This window comes from Aricia agestis, chromosome 18 (genome assembly GCF_905147365.1).
Source record: "Aricia agestis chromosome 18, ilAriAges1.1, whole genome shotgun sequence".
In the NCBI taxonomy this organism is placed as follows: domain Eukaryota; kingdom Metazoa; phylum Arthropoda; class Insecta; order Lepidoptera; family Lycaenidae; genus Aricia; species Aricia agestis.
This window is the reverse complement of record NC_056423.1, coordinates 11,770,946-11,788,282: the sequence shown is the minus strand read 5'-3', so window position 1 is coordinate 11,788,282 and position 17,337 is coordinate 11,770,946. Positions and strand designations below refer to the sequence as shown.

Below are 17,337 nucleotides of genomic sequence, written 5' to 3'. Positions count from 1 at the left end.
AAGCTGAGTGCCGAAGAATTCTCGCCCAGGCCGCTGGTAGTGCTAAAACCGGCACTGGGTGAGCCCTCACGACTACTGTAGGTACCTACAGCTGGTACCAGACAACGTAGTGATTGTGTTCCCTTTGGTACCAGTACCCTTATTAATATGTAACTTTGATGAACCTGAATTTGTTTATGGTCACAATTTTGACTTTTCATTTTTTTAAAGTCAATTTATTTTATCAAGCCCCATACGCTCACCGGTGAACGAGACACAATAGAATATCTATTGTGTCTCGTTTTCCCACGATTGACGGGTTAAAAAGTGTACTAAACGTAATAAATGCTTTTTATGAGTAGGGAAATTGGAATACTTCCTACTCCTATTTTCTTCTGATTAATTTCTTAGCGGGACTCAAGACAGCTTAAGCTTGTCCCTCGGGCTCCCTGAGATCATATTATTAAAGGGTTTTCGTGATAAGGCTGTACATTCTGGCGACACAGGACTCAGGAGATACAGTGGTGGAATTCGTGGTGGGCGAAAATCGATTTAAAAAAATCTAGGCGCAGCCTGTGCTATGGGGAAATTATTGTTACCGAATATCATTATATAGAACGCTAAAGACTTTTATTTATATATTTACAGGCAACGACACGACGACGACGACTCGTCGGCCGTTCACGACGCGCTACACGACGACAGAAGCGGACGACGACGACGACGACGACTACACCACGAGGCCACCCGACAAATACAAAGACAGTGGTAATTATTAGGTACACGATATAGGACATCACTTGTGATATAGGGTAGTAATTGTATCATGGAGGACCTAAAATTAAAGCATGATATTCTAAATGAGACAAGAAAGAATATAAAAAGCTTATACCTATATACTGACACTGTAGTATAGACTAATAGCGATTCCGGCATCTGGAACTGCCCCGGGGCAGGGCAGGCAGATACGGAAATAGCCGAATAAAACCGGTGATCCACGAAGCACGTGGACTTAGTACTCGTACAATACGGAGTTTATGTTCTTAATTTAAACTTCGGCTATTTTCGTGTCCGTTCGGCCCGCCCTGCCTGCTCCATAAAGTTATTATATCTAGCGGAATAGAGTTACAATCTCGAGCTGTCAAATGAAACCGAAATTGGTTTCACCTGTGTGTAAAAATATGTGTACGTATACACTTACACAAGCATGATTGAACATGATTTCTATGAGATTAAATTGTCAACGTGCGGCACGTGCCGACTGGACGACAAAAAAGAGTGCTGCTGTCATGTATCGCACGTCTCTTTTTACCACGCAGTGTTACTGATCAATCTCTCTTGCTCAGGCCTTTGTTTCTCTATTCCGCTAGGTATATTATTAACTTTATGACCTGCCCTGCCCCGGAGAAGTTCTAGATGCCGAAAACGCTATAACTAGATGATAACCGCAACTCCGTTGTGCCAAAATTAGTTTATCGTGCGGGAACCGTACATTTTACCGGGTTAAAACGTACCTATCCTATGTCCGTTTCCGTAACTCAAAATATCTCCACAACAAATTGTCCTTTGCTCCGTGTTCGCTATCAATAATGGCAACATGTAGGCATTTCCGTGATCTGAAAATACTAAGTTGTATTTTTACTTTATTTATGACTTAATATAAAAATAAAATAGTAATTAAAGGAAGGTCAAAAAACACTCCGTTTTATAATAAGTATTTTTATTCTATATCAATAAATAGCAAGAATTGCTTCGTGCGCGAGTCCAAGTCGCATTCGGCCATTTCTTAACCCTATCTATAACATTTTGCTGATGACACTTCACTTATTTTTAAAGTGAAGCGACAACAGTCGAACTACGACGAGGTAAACAGTGCTCTCTCAAAAATAGTACATTGGTTTAATGTTAATAACTTTCTTTTAAATTCTAGTAAAACTAAATGTATAAAGTTTACTTTGTCCAATGTTAGGCAAGTCCAAACCAATGTAGTATTAAATGATGAGAAGATGAATTTAGTAGACAACACTGTATTCTTAGGTATTACACTTGATAGTAAATTACAGTGGGGTCCTCACATTGTTAATCTTGCAGGTAGGCTCAGTTCTGCAGCATATGCAGTCAGAAAAATTAGGGAAATTTCTGACGAAGATACGGCACGATTAGTATATTTTAGTTATTTTCATAGTAGGATGTCGTATGAAATCCTTTTATGGGGAAAGCTGCCGACATTAATACAATATTTGTGCTGCAGAAGCGAGCCATCTCTGAGAGATAAATTTAAATAAATTGGTATTCTAACTGTTGCTTCTCAATACATTTTGGATAATGTAATATATGTTAGAAAAAATATAAGTAAATTTAAAGTTAAAAGTGACATTCACTCTAGGAATACTAGAAATAAGCACAAGCTAGATATGCCGGTGATCAGACTTAGTAAAGTCAGTAAATCTTTTAAAGGTCAATGTATACGCCTTTACAATAAAATCCCAGAAAACGTTCAAAATCTTTCTATTAATAAATTTAAAAAAGTAGTTAAAGAACGTTTGTGTGCCAAAGCCTATTACAAGGTCAATGATTTCATAAACGATGGCACACCTTGGGAGTAGGATGGCTTCTTGCAAGGCTACTTCTTCATTATTATAGGACTTACAATTATGTATGTGGATATTGTATATAATATTTAGTTACAAAATTGTAAACTTTATTTTAAAAGATTAATTTTTTTCTCACTTTTTTTGGTAAAAAAGTGGGCCCCGTGCGAGTTTTATTACGCCGGTTCTTCTCGCCGGGTTAGTTCCCGAACCGGTGGTAGGCATCATGTAGGACATTCTGAAAACATTTATTTTAAATTTATTCAGAAATAAAACAATTTTGATTTGATTTGATTTGATTTACAGGTAACCTGGGCTGTCCGGGCGTATGCGTAGAGTCCCACCTGACGTTGTACTGCGAGGCGTACCTGACGACGGGCGAGTTGTGTGTGTCGGGCCGCCAGTGCTGCGTGTCCAAGGACAGCTACGGCGACCGACGACCGCCGGGCCTTGTGGTGCCTAATGAGAAGAAGCATGTCACGAAGCGGCCTACTACTGCGGTGAGAGTGTAGACTAGATTTAAATTATACAATGTTTATATGACACTGATTTAAAGGGACAGTTGTAAATAGCAGTTTTGGTAAGTTAAAAATTATAAATTTGCACGTTTAATAACTAGTTTAGCAGTTAAAACTAAGCAGTAAAGTAAACAAAAATGAGTAGTAAAAAATAATAAAATGGATCATTGAAAACATTATTGAACAGTACAATAATTAATTGAGCGGTAAAAATTAATGAATAAGCGGTTACGTGTGGGCAGTAACAAATCGGAATTTGTCAGTAAGAAATCTCATTCTAAGCAGTTCTTTAAACAATGAGGTGGGAATATAGAATAAAATCGGCCTAGTGCGAGTCGAGCTCACCCATGGAGGGTTCCGTACCGTTATAAAGCGAAAGTAAGACGGTCGCCGGCTGCTGCCGAGCACGCTCGCTGCGCTCGCTCGGCTCCCTCTGTGTTGTGGTCTAAGTTCTAATAGGTTAGAACCTACTTTTAGACTTTCTGGATTGTGTTTGTTTATGTTTTGGCGGGGAGCTGCGCCCCCCGAACCCCCCTTTTGGATGGGCTGCGCCCCCCTTCCCCCCGCTTCGGTATCCGTGGTTAAGTAGGCCTTCTGTTAAGTCGTTATCGAACCGCTCATTCCATCATTTTTGCCGCTCATCCAGTTATTGGACTGCTCAATTATTTTACTGTCCATGTTTTACAGTCGCAATAATTAATCAACCGCCATAAAATATAAATAACTGCTCATTTTTTTTTAAACTGATCATAATAACATCTCAAATATTTTAAATAACTGCTCAAAAAATTTGTTCCCTTTATTAATACTACGCCCCAAAAGCTGGCATTGTGATCCACTTCACAACACCTTCTATAATATTATGTACCAATTTCCTGAAATAAATGATTTCGGTTCTGAAAGCTAATCGCACACATCTTGTCCGCACCGTTCACCGTACGCGCCGTGCGGACGAATGTGCGAGGTCCGTGATGTATTTGCGGCGTATCCGCAGCAGCACGCACGTATGTGTGTGTCTATCCGTGGCTTTGTAGCATCTTAACGGGTGGATCTAGTTTTAATCTACTTTTTCTTGTTTGAAAGCTAAAAATCGAGAGTGTTCTGAGCGTAAAGGTTTTTATCTTAATTTATAGCTGTTGTTATTGACATAAATAACATACATAAATATTTTGTTTCAATTCCAGATGACGACGACCCACGCGCCGAAGCACAAGGGCCACAAGTGTCGCGGCGACTGCATCAGCGGCATGTTCGCGCTGCTGTGCGACCGCGTGGACGAGGACGCGACCTGCCCCGACGAGGGCACCTGCTGCCTCATAGAGGAGACCACGCGTCGGCCGACCACCACGCGCCCGACCACCCCGGTGAGTGTCGCAGCCACCGGCCACAGTGTCGCGGCGACCGGTCACAGTGTCGCGGCGACCGGCCACTGTCGGCCCCACCGGCGTTTAGACAGTATCGGTCAGGCCGAAGCCCCTGATGTCATTTTAGACGTTGATTATCTTACCGATCTCAAAAACATCTGTAGCTGCTAAACCGCGCGTGGCGAACGCATATAAGTGTCTACACACCATGCCGAAGTTCCGCGGTGAAAGTTCGGCATAATTACGTCAGCAATGTCAAACGCATACAATATAACGCGACGGAATTTCGGCATGTTGTGTCATCGGTAATTTAAAAAACATTGCAGGCGGAATCAAGCCGAACTTCCGCCGCGGAAATTCGGCATACCTAGTGTGTTTAGACACTAAATTGTGGCCATAAAGCTTGTTTTTGGATGTATGTTAATTTTTTTTATGAAAGAAGGGGGCAAACAAGCAAAGGGGTCACCTGATGGAAAGCAACTTCCGTCGCCCATGGACACTCGCAGCATCAGAAGAGCTGCAGGTGCGTTACCGGCCTTTTAAGAGGGAATAGGGTAATAGGGGAGGGTAGGGATGGGAAGGGAAAGGAATAGGGGAGGATAGGGAAGGGAATTGGGCCTCCGGTAAACTCACTCACTCAGCGAAACACAGCGCAAGCGCTGTTTCACGCCGGTTTTCTGTGAGAACGTGGTATTTCTCCGGTCGAGCCGGCCCATTCGTGCCGAAGCATGGCTCTCCCAAGTATAATTACGTGGGAGAGATAAATTAACTATTATAATGCGTGTTATTCCAGGCGCCTCTCCCGCAGTGCCCGGGCTACTGCCTGCCGAGCATCGTGGCCGGGTTCTGCGAGCGGCCCGCCGTCCTCATCGCCAACACTCACTGCAAACTCAGCAACTTCGTGTGCTGCGACAACACCAGGTATAATTAGCCGATATTAAAGTATTTCCCCTTACTTACGGCTTGTTTCACCACTTCCTGATAAGTGCCAGATAGGCTATCCACAACTTATCTGAGTGTCGAGTATCTATCAGGTAAGATGTGGGTAGCCTATTCGGCACTTATCAGGAAGTGGTCAGTTTATACTAGCGCAGAGTCGAAGCGCATCGAAGTGAATTACCAAAACTGAACATAAATTCAACCTTAATAATAATAATCCTGTCTGCGTTATGCTCTGGATAACGTAACGCAGAGAGGAAGGTTCAAAACGACAGCTTATTTTGAGCAGTAACAGATAACAATAGCTGCTACAATTGATAATAATTGTTTTTGTTAATAAACGTAAATTAAGATGGATGTAAATTGTATTATCATTGTATGAAACAATCAAGAGAATAATGTTTGCCACTGTATATTAAATATATTTTGTAAACGACATTTGTTGTAAATAAATAATTAATAAAAAAATTCAATCACGATGCATCTGTCTCAGGATCCCGCCGCGCACGACGACGACTACGACCACCACCACGACGACGACGCCGGCGCCCGCCGACCCGCGCCCCGACTGCCCCGGCTCCTGCATCGTGTCCCTGCTGTCCTTCACCTGCTTCCGTGAGTACTGAATGGACAGTCACGATACACGATCACGATGCACATGAGTATTGACTTTGACGTGGTGTGTCTGTTATATAGTATGATGTATTGAGGAGAACTAATGTGACCATAATGTCCTGTCCTTTTCCTGTCATGCATGCAACTTGCTTTCGGACCAGATCCGCGCGCGGGCGATGACAGGAAAAGGGGCCTAAATCAAACTGAAATTAACAATGTGTCAGGGTGATAATATTTAAAGTGTAAAACCGTTAAAAGACGCTGAACTATATTTTCTAATATAGTACAGCGCCTTTTCGAATTTCCTTGACTCTTTCTTGACGGACTAATGGTCGGGGCATTTCTCATAGAAACATAAAACTCTAAACTCTTTCTAACTACTAAAGTATTATCCCTTTATTTTGCTACACCCTTTAAAAAGTTTTTTACAAATTTCAGGTAACGCCGAAATGACGGACGTGTTCAAATGCAAGAAGGCGGGCACACAGTGCTGCGCGCCGAAGTCCAAAGTGTTGGAGGCGATGGGCGTGAGCCGCAACGACACCTACCCGCTGACGACGCCGCACCCGCCGTACAACACGCCGTACACGCCGTATACGCCGTACACGTACACGCCGTACACGTATACGCCGGACCCGCACGCAGTGGCGCACACGCTGCCGCACACCACGCCGATGCGTACGTAGTTTTATGATTGTTTTTATCTTTTGGCTTACGTTCGCCTATAGTTTGTGCGTTTTATGATGATATGCGTGACACATTATAATTGACAATAGTAGGGAAGTTTACTAACAAAAATTAATCGATAGTTTAAAAATATCGAATCACTTCGTAAAGGAATCGCTATCGAAATTATCGATTTCGTACTGACTTTCAGTGGTTCTGGCGATATAAGATGGCCGCCCTTTTTTATCGATTTGATTTCGATTCAACAGAGTCAATTTCTATTGACATAAGTTCCGTTTCATGCATCTGACATTTTTCAAATGTTTTCGTAACAATAATTTTATACTCCTATTTCACAGTTAATTTTTATAATTTTATATTAATGAGTTAGAATTTAGCAACATTTCACTTTTAATTATTTACAATTATATACATTTATTTACACAATATTATTTACATTTGTTTTGTAGATGGAATATAATTTATTACATTTTGTTTTTTTTTGTTTTCTTGTAAAAAAAAACCCGTAGCAAGGAATAATGGTAGCAAGGAACCAACCCGAAGACAATCGGCTAATATATTTATCCAAATGTAACTTGTGTTGTAAAGTCACTATTTGACCCCTGGTACTCTGACCAGTGCAGCGGGCTTGCTTGCTGCGTATATCTGAGCTGGGGCCAACTTTTGACATCACATAACATAATTATACCTCTTAGATAAATGATTGGTCTCGCGCCTATACCTATAATTCTAATTGTATATACCTATAATTATAATTCTATTTAACGTTGTTCGTGGCGGCCGTAAAGGAAGATCTTCCGACCGAGCGAGATAGCATATTCGGTCAGGCCGAAGCCCACTGACGTCATTTCAGACGTTGTATATATCTTGCCGTTCTCCGAAACTTCGATAGCGCGATGCAGGAATGTTAGGCGAATTGTGCCGCCACATAGCTTAAGAGCGTTTACACCTAATTTCAAGTTTCCATTCAAACCTGCGGCAGACTATTTGAATTGCTTTGCGCGCAGCGATTTATAGTAGTTTTAAAATATTTGTAGAAAAAAAAACAACAATAGGTTTGTTGATATTTAAAAACAATTTTTTAAATTAAAATGTTCTTTTATGATATAAAGCTATTAGTATATTAAATTAAGTTAAATAAATAGGTAAAAAAATAGTTTTAATTCCTTCATATTTCTTTGATATTTCTCATTCTTTGAATTCAAATTACATAAAGTTATATACCTAAGCAAAATATTTTTTTCTGCTAACTATTTGCTTAAGGATCTTGTCAATATGTTATTATTATTTTTTAATTAGATCAGTCGCTAGTTTCGTAAATTAAAAGCTTCGAAACTGATACTAAAACGGAATTTAAGAAAACCTCTGTTATGGTATCGAGATTTAATGTACAAATACTCTATAAAACGTATTTTTTTCTCTGCTAACTATATTAACAGTGAAATTTCCTATAAAAATAAGTCACCAACATTTTTATAAAGATAAGTGGCTGAGGATTTTTTCAAGTTTGAATAGTACAGTTTTAAGCCAAATTGAGCGTGAAAGGTGTAAACGCTCTTAAGTCCCTTTTACTTTTTTATTTTCTATTCTGTATAATATGTTGTGTGTTGAAAATATAAACGTATTTTATTCTAACAGAGGGGTTAGTGCGAGTTTTATTCGATCATACGCATCGAGCACGTAAACGCAAAGCAGCGCCATCTACTGGTTAACGTGGATACTGCTTTGATCCCATATAAATTCGCGTTAACGTGCTCGATGCGTATGATCGAATAAAACTCGCACTAACCCCTCTGGTTTGCCTAGTTCTAAACGGCTACTAGACGTAGACGCACTCGGATTCTAGCAGTATCATATTATGTATTTTATGAATAATACGGTATGTCACGTTTCAGCGCAATACGAGCCAAACTACGTGACAACGCGTTCGCCGGAGAAATACAACAAGTACGTGTGTGGAGTTAAAGGTAAGTTTATCGTCCTACTGCACTTTTGGTACCTATAAATTAAGACCACAACATATAAACACGTCTCTGTAAATAAAAGATAGCATTTCATCAACATGTTGTTAGTTGTATTATAATATAAAAAAAATACTTATGTGCAAATATGTGTGTGTAATGGGGGGGGCAAATTACCCAGTTTCTGGGCCGGGGGGGGGGGGGGGGCAAATTAGATTTCTTATAAGCTCAATGTTTATAAAAAATAAAAAAATAATAATTTTTAGTTGTAAAAATATTGTATTGCAAACAAATGGCAAAAATTTGTTTTATTATTTTTAATTTTTATAGATGAAAGTACTAGATAATATACTTAGTAGAGACGTCAACATGATCCAGGGGGGGGCAGCGGCCCCCCTGCCCCCCTCCCTCGGTACGCCCATGTGTACTTATCTCAAATAGGTAGGTACCTAACCCTTGACAGTTAGTTACCTAAACAGGTCGATACCAAACCTTTAACAGGTTGGTACCTAACAGCTAACCTCCTAATAAGTCGGAACCTGACCTTTAACAAGTCCATACCTAACCTTTAACACGTCGATACACGTTGGTACCTAACCAAACCCTTTACATGTTGGTACCTAATCCTTAACACGTCGGTACTACTTCTCTTCTCTACCCTCCCCTATTACCCTATTCCCTCTTAAAAGGCCGGCAACGCACTTGCAGCTCTTCTGATGCTGCGAGTGTCCATGGGCGACGGAAGTTGCTTTCCATCAGGTGACCCGTTTGCTCGTTTGCCCCCTTATTTCATTAAAAAAAAAACTAAACCAAACCTAACTTCTTCAGGTTCGTCGGGTCGCAGCGGTCGCGTGATGGGCGGGTCGGACGGCGCGCGCGGCGAGTGGTGCTGGCACGTCGCCCTCATCAACTCCCTCAACCAGTACCTGTGCGGCGCCGCGCTCGTCGGCACGCAGTGGGTGCTCACCGCCGCGCATTGTGTTACCAAGTTAGTGCACATATTACTAATGCGTCTTACACCGGTTTTGGTAGTTAGTTTTTTACCGAAACTAAGCTTTTTGCATTTGCAGTCCACAATATTATTTGTTATTATTTTTGTAAGCAACCGCCTGCACAGTGCACAAGGCTCCGTGTATACTACACTCAAAAGTGTTTTTTGAAGTGAAAACTTCTTTAGCGGCGTTGAGCACTTTTGTGGGACAGACTCGCGTCAGATTCTCGTGCTGATCGAAAAACCGTAAGACGGTTGGAGAGTAGTGTTGTAATATCGAAATTGATTAATAGAACAATCGATTGTTTTTTTCGATTGTCGATATTTTTAATCGATTGTAAGGGTTTCGATTAATTAAAAAAATCGATTTTCATAAAAAATGGGTTAATAATCAAGTTTTCACTTCTGCCGGCACTCCCGGAGTGCAACCCGTCTTTTTTTCTTTGTGATACGATCATGGGTCGAACAACCGGCCAGCTGGCGAGAGAGATGACGCAGGACAGAAATTTTTCTACCTCATAGTCAAAGTATCTCTTAGATACAGTATACAAGTCTACACCTAATTTCAGCATCGTTTCAGGGGTTTGGGCGCAGACACAATTTCGCATTTATAATCCATACTAATATTATAAATACGAAAGTGTGTCTGTCTGTCTGTCTGTTACCTCTTCACGCACAAACCGCTGAATCGATTTTGCTGAAAGACATGAAGATACTTTGAGTCCCGGGAAAGGACATTTTAACCCTGAAAAATGTACGGTTCCCGAGCGATAAGCGAATTTTGACGCAACGCAGTTGTGTGCGTCATATTCTAGTATTATTATAAGCCTAAACTGTCCCACAGCTGGGCAAAGGCCTCCTCCAAAGACTTCCATCTGTCTCGCTCCTGCGCCACCGCTGGCCAGCCTGGCTGGTATGCCTCCAGCTCATCACGCCATCTTTCTAGTATTCTAGTTTATTAAGTATATACTTATATATTTAATTTGTATGAATCGTCAGCATCGTCCGTTCCGGCGACGCGATATACGTGCGCGTTGGCGACCACGACCTCACGCGCAAGTGGGGCTCGCCCGGCGCGCAGACGTTACGCGTCGCCACCACGTACATACACCACAACCACAACAGCCAGACCCTGGATAACGACATCGCACTGTTGAAGCTGCACGGGAAAGCCGAGCTTAAAGAAGGTAGGCTGGTAGTTGGTACTGAGCTTAAATAACATAAAAAAGTGGCGTTCGATCCTAGAGGGACGACAAAAATACATAAAATGCTAATTTATGACCCAGGATGTAGGTTTTACTTGGCCCTACGCCACGATGTCATTAAGTTACGCGTCGCCACAATATACAAAAGCATTTTCATATTTCTGATGCCTGCATTTAACACGAGTTCTTCACGCACGGAGTTAAACTGACGTGGTGTGAAGAATCACTAGGTACATATTAACACGCTTTTTCTTATATATAAAATTCTCGTGTCACAATGTTAGGCCGCGTACTCCTCCGAAACGGCTTTACTGATTTTAACCAAATTTTATATGCATATTCAGTGGGTCTGAGAATCGGCTACTGGGTACTTATTATATTGATAAGTGCATTTGTTGAATAAATAATAGTAAATTATTACAACTCGAGACTGACGGCGACCATTGTTTGTGCGACGGGATAGCGATGGACGTTGCCATGGTGACATAATTATTTAGTCACTTCAATAAAATAATACGGGCGAAATACTTTATATGGCAAAGAAACGTTTACCGGGACAGCTAGTATTAATATAAAATTGTAACAACAATTTTAGGAGTATGCCTGGTGTGCCTGCCGGCGCGCGGGGTGAGCCACGCCGCCGGACACCGCTGCACCGTCACCGGATACGGATACATGGGCGAGAGTGAGTACAAGTAGTCAATATATAAGTAGTCAATAGTGTGATCTCGGGCAAAGCGAAATAACTACAATGCTTAACAACCTATTTTGTATATCTAGAATCCCATTTTATGGTGCTCGTAAACGCTTGGAACCTTCGTGCCTTCAAGGACTTTTGTCACAATTATTATTACTGGAAACAATTTAACAACAAATTCGAAAAACTTAGCTCTAGCTTAGTAGTTAATTATAACTTTTTATTTATTCCCGTTATGCCCTCCCTTTTTTAGTTCTTGAGTTTCGGTTATTGCAACTTTGTGCTGTCGCCCGCTTTTTTTGGGAAGGGAAAATTGGTATACACACTTCCCACATTCCTCTGCGACACCCATCTTTAGAATGTTCCTGTAGTAGTAGTTCTGTGACTTTAATTTAAGATATTTTTTTTCAAGAATTTCATGTAAAAATAATTTCACATAGTTTTTTTGCAGGAAAAAATTACACCCAGACACACATCACAGACTCTCCCCACCCTAGAACACCTCACGTAATTAAAATTTAAAGGACGACCCCGTGTAATGTGAATGTTATTTCTAGCGGGTCCGATCCCCCTGCGCGTGCGCGAGGCGGAGCTGCCGATAGTGAGCGACGCGGAGTGCATCCGCAAGGTGAACGCCGTCACGGAGAAGATATTCATACTGCCCGCGTCGTCCTTCTGCGCCGGCGGGGAGGAGGGGAACGACGCATGCCAGGTATACATAAAAAAACTTGAGAGGTGTCAAGAGACACCCGGATGGAACGAAGTTATGAAAAAAATTAACAGGACCGCCACTCCAGCCAGCTGAAAAAAAAAACAAATTTCCCGCCATGGAGAAATTTTAAATTTCCCGCCAGTTGACGTCATCGCCACATCAACGCCCTCTGCCCCTACTTCGAAGGTACTAAAATATGTGTCGGTCAAAAAGTGTCAAGGTTACAACTTTTTCCGTCTAGCCGGCTTACGCAACGCGCGATATGGAACTGCGTTCCAAATTATAATAAATAAAATAAATTTATTTAAATTACAGGGTGACGGCGGCGGGCCGCTAGTGTGTCAGGACGACGGGTTCTACGAGCTGGCGGGTCTCGTGTCGTGGGGCTTCGGCTGCGGCCGCAAGGACGTGCCCGGCGTCTACGTCAAGGTCTCCGCCTTCATCGGCTGGATCAACCAGATCATATCCGTCAATAACCTCTGATGATAGAGAGGCCACCGGCTAACGTGTAACATATAAGACAGGGTGTAACCATAAAGTTAATATACCTAGCGGAATAGAGCAACAATCTCGAGCTGTCAAACGTAACCGAAATTGGTTTACGTCTGTGTGTAAGTTTACGTATACATTTACACAAGCATCTTTCTAAGAGAATTGTCAACGTACCGATAAGTGCCGACTGGACGTGAAACAGTTGAAAAGAATTTCTTCTGCAATTTTCTGTCATGTATCACACGTCTCTTTCTACCACGCAGTGTTACTGATAGTGACATCTCGCTTGCTCAGGCCTTTGTTTCTCTATTCCGCTAGTTATATTAACTTTATGGGTGTAACAGAACAATAGTAACATATTGTGGGGTGTGTACTGTGTATGTGCATACAGCAGCGTAAAAAGAGTTACTTTTAACCTTTTATTTTACTTTTGATTATATTTTTCTATGAGAAATGCCCCGAAGTCAAATTAAACTATGCAATAATAACTTATGTTATTTGTTGCCATTTTAGATTCATCATAGTTATTAGTTTTTAAGATAATGTGTGTAAGATTTGTGCATGTAGAACAGTTATATGTGTAATTTAGGATACATTAATCTTTATTCTACAATTGTATGCTTTCTATATCAAGATATTTTCTAATGTATTTCCTTGTTGGTGAGTCAAATAAAAAAAGTTACTTGTTGGGTGCTGCCAATTTTACAGCGAATTCTATACGAGGTACACGTACACATCCTAAAGTATTATCACTTTGTCCTGTTACAGCCTGTATATGATATCATCGGCCAATTAATTGTGAAACAGCTGATAGATAACGCATACACAAAAGGTTGAATTTGATGAGAGTTAAGAGCATATCAGACAGCAGACTAACCCCTATATTGTATTCGAAACCTTATCAGCGGTGACAACTTTTTGATATAAGGAATAAGTAATTTTCTGTGCCGAGCCTACGGCAGGCTTGGATCGGTAGCGATCTACGAATAATAAAAACTAAGGAAAAGTAACTGTGTCAAAAATTTCTAGAAAACACTACAGGTCTACAAAAGGAGACGTATTCGGTACACAATTTTGTGTATAAATTATAGAAGTGACAATTATTGTCAATGGCTTTATTTCGTAAATTTGAATGTTAGTGTTTCGTTGCTATTGTCATATTGTATTGTGCGAAAAGGAACCAAATTCAAAACGGTTGAAGTATGGGAGTTACGTTTCCTTAGTTTTTCGTAGGTGCAGAAGAATTTAAACGTTTAACAGATTTTAGGGGGACTCTATATATTATTATAGCTATACCAAGCGTGATGGTCGATCGTATTGAGTTGATCGTCAGTTCAAAATTATGACGACGGACGGCTGATAAAATAAAGCAGTCGTATAAACGAATAGTCGTTACACAATATTTGACAAATCTACGATTACACAGGGTGCAAACCTTCCTGCCAAATTTTGATATATTGATAAAAAATGATCCTTGTTAAAAATAAAAATACACGTATTTTTTCTTTTATAATCACTCAGTACGGTACTAAAATGTTGAGAAATAGCTTCCGTTCCGTTCCGTAAAAGTTATCCTAAAAACACTACAATTAATGGACACGACGCGTCGGCCGCGCATGTGGTGCCCCCCCGCGCGCGCCTCATCCCGCGCACCCCTCTCATTCCCCCGCGTTGCGAGTGACCATTCTGCAACGATTTTAAATGGGATAAAATATGGCAATAAAAAAATATAACGACCAATTTTTTTTTGTTAAATGTACTCTCCTAATGATACCTAAGCCCTGGAAAAAAATGGCACAAAGGTTTAATTGCACCTGTATTTTAAAGTAGACCTTTGCGACAAGAAACTTAACTATGTGGAAATACTTACTAACGGAATAATATATAAACTGCTACTGCTGTTGCTACACTCATGCATGATTAATTAATCTTTAATGAAAATTACGACGGGTAATGTATGAAGATTGTCAAAATCTTCATACAAGTACACTACATACTAAAGTTATCATAACTGTCACTAAGCACAGCTGTTATTCGTACGCTATAGAGTAGAGTATCCGGTAGGCTGAGATCTTGAAAAGATCAAGAGGGTCATCAAACAGAACAGGTGCCGTGCCTACTAGGATATGAAGAGCATGGCTTGTTATGTTGTCCCCAATCTTCATCTCCAGAGTCCAGTGTGTCCAGATTTCCAGCTTCATGTTGGTTATGGTCAACGTTTTTCTTAAAGAAAAGGGTCAGAAGAGAGAGACACCACCGACTATGCCGTCTGTGTGAGGAGTGGTCCCGCTTGACGCCTGAGGTTGAGCTTCTATAGTTACAGGTTGTGTCATATTCAGCATTCTGGCTTTTTGCAGGTTCTCGACTCTTAGCTCCATGTTTGCTAGGCGTTGCCTATCTTGTATCGCTTTTTTCTGCAGATCTGTCACCACCTGCAATATTTCGTTCTGTTTTTTCTGAATATCTGTCAATATTGTAAGGATTGTGGAGATCGAATCATTGCTAGGTTCTGCTCCGGTGTCGGTGGGCGCTCGTCGTTCCTCTGACTCCGATCTTCTCCTTTTCCCGGCATGCTCCTCACTGATTGTGTTGGATTCCTGTATGGAGCCTACTCTGGATGTGGCTCTGGTCGATCTTTTGCTCGCTCCGCTGGGTCCGGCTCTTGATGGGGGTCTTCCTCTGGGTCCGCTCCTTCCGTCGCCTGCTTCAGTAACCCCTTGGGTTATAATTTCTCCTTTGGTTTTTTGTTGTAATTTCTCTTGTGCAGCTCCAAACAACTCATCCTCGTCAAAGTGATCGTCGCTGATCATGATGCCAGTGGTCACTGTTTTTCTTAAAGAAATACAAAAAAGATACAAGCTTAGATCTAGTAGAGGGGTGTGGTTACATGGTAGTGTTAATTTCTAGCCCTTCTTGAGGGTCCAGCATCCTCGTCCCCATCCTCCTCCTCACGGCGACGACGACGTGCGACAGGGTATCCCAGTTGGGTAAGCTTTTCTTTTACGGAGTCTGACATCTCTCCTAGCTCGGCCTGCGCTGACTTATGTAGGTACTTGTCTATCAGATGGACATACGTGGAGCTGTGGCTCTTTGATATTGTGAAGTTGTCGCCTATCAGCTTATGCAATCTTGCGTATGAAACAGCAGCATAGTACAAGTCGGGGTACTTAGCGTGATTTAACTCTGGGTGTGAATTTAGGTCTAGTACTCTGCTGTACGCCAGATTCTTGTCTGTTTTCTTGGCGTGTTCCCATTTCTCTTTTAAGTCCAGAGCCTGATCCAATACCGCAGGGATCTCTAACACTCTACAATGTGACTTTATGAATGCATCCATAAAGAGCACGCCCTTGAGGGCAGAGTACTCCCATACCAGTTTAATCTGCTGGAGAATGGCATTTTCCGCTCCTATCTTTGTGACTGTTATCATTCTCCTTACTATTTCTGCTCGAAGATCAGGACGTCCGGATACTACGTTGCAAAATAGTGTGGAGAGTTCTACTATTCCGTTCCAAGTGGGCATGGTGATCCTATCGTAAATGTTTACGGAAGCTAGTGCTGCTTTCCATCTTTTAATGTACGCAGGAGTGTTGTTGGCTGTCGGTGGTTTTGCTAACATCATATAGGATGTTAAAATAACAGCAAGAATCCCCTGTTCGGTGTCATCCTTGTTCTTCAATTCGCCGCCGGGTGGATACGGTGCTTCTCTTGCCCCTGTCATACACTCTGTTGAAAAGGGAGCGATATAGGTCAACACAGTAGACAAGATGAGGTCATCTGTGTATTTCAGTACTCCGTCAACCAATTCTCCTCCAATTGTGTGGCACTCCCTCCAATTAGTGATATAATTGTATGTTTTTACAGTTGTTGTTATATTTGTTCCTCCTGAGGCTGGTATGGTGTACCCCATGTTTGACTTCTATTGTAGCTTTCCACGTTAAAATTTTGTACCGGTTCTAATGATGTTTTCTTTTAGGTTTGACGCTTCGGAAGTCAAACGGAGAAAGACTTGACTTGGCTGAATTATCAGAAAAAACTCTAATAATTATAATATTCCGTGGCCAGAGAGTTTATCCGTCCATAACAAAAACTTAAAAATAATTATGAATGAACAATAAATGTTTTTATCAAAAGATTCATGACATGAGAGCTAATTGAAATTGTTTTTCTGTCAAACATATTATTAGAGGTGCAATATAAAATAAATTGAAACAAAGTGCCTTAATTTACCTAATAAATAAGCTAACTTGTAAAAGCAGTCAAATTTTTTTATCGTAAAGAGAGCAGAAAGAACACGTGTTTGCTCAAAATACATTGATTTTAAAGTATTAGATAATACTGTACTTAATGCATAGGTTAGTAGGCATTAATATATATTTATTATTTGTAAGCGTAGATATTTATTTATTTATTTTAGTTACTTCAGAGTTTTGAATAGTCTTTTATTTCATTTAATGGCAATTAGGCAATGTGTAATAATAATATTTATTTTATACTTATATTCTGGGTTCTGTTTTTTTTAATTAAGTAATTATTATTATAATAATTAAGATGAATCTGCATTTATTTTTATACTTAATTAATATTGA

General features: G+C 40.8%; 1 protein-coding gene across 1 annotated transcript in view; it reads left to right on the top strand.

Moving 5' to 3' along the window:
* LOC121735825 (protein masquerade) overlaps positions 1-12,777 on the top strand; it is a 33,478-nt gene extending 20,701 nt beyond the window's left edge. The window contains exons 3-14 of the mRNA XM_042126787.1: positions 628-747; positions 2,877-3,070; positions 4,273-4,452; positions 5,246-5,373; positions 5,885-6,006; positions 6,445-6,684; positions 8,589-8,660; positions 9,483-9,642; positions 10,645-10,832; positions 11,446-11,535; positions 12,105-12,259; positions 12,575-12,777. Of these exons, the coding sequence (XP_041982721.1) occupies positions 628-747; positions 2,877-3,070; positions 4,273-4,452; positions 5,246-5,373; positions 5,885-6,006; positions 6,445-6,684; positions 8,589-8,660; positions 9,483-9,642; positions 10,645-10,832; positions 11,446-11,535; positions 12,105-12,259; positions 12,575-12,742 (1,817 nt within the window). The 3' untranslated portion in view covers positions 12,743-12,777. The remainder of the gene's footprint in view (positions 1-627; positions 748-2,876; positions 3,071-4,272; positions 4,453-5,245; positions 5,374-5,884; positions 6,007-6,444; positions 6,685-8,588; positions 8,661-9,482; positions 9,643-10,644; positions 10,833-11,445; positions 11,536-12,104; positions 12,260-12,574) is intronic.
* The last annotated feature ends 4,560 nt before the right edge of the window (positions 12,778-17,337 follow it).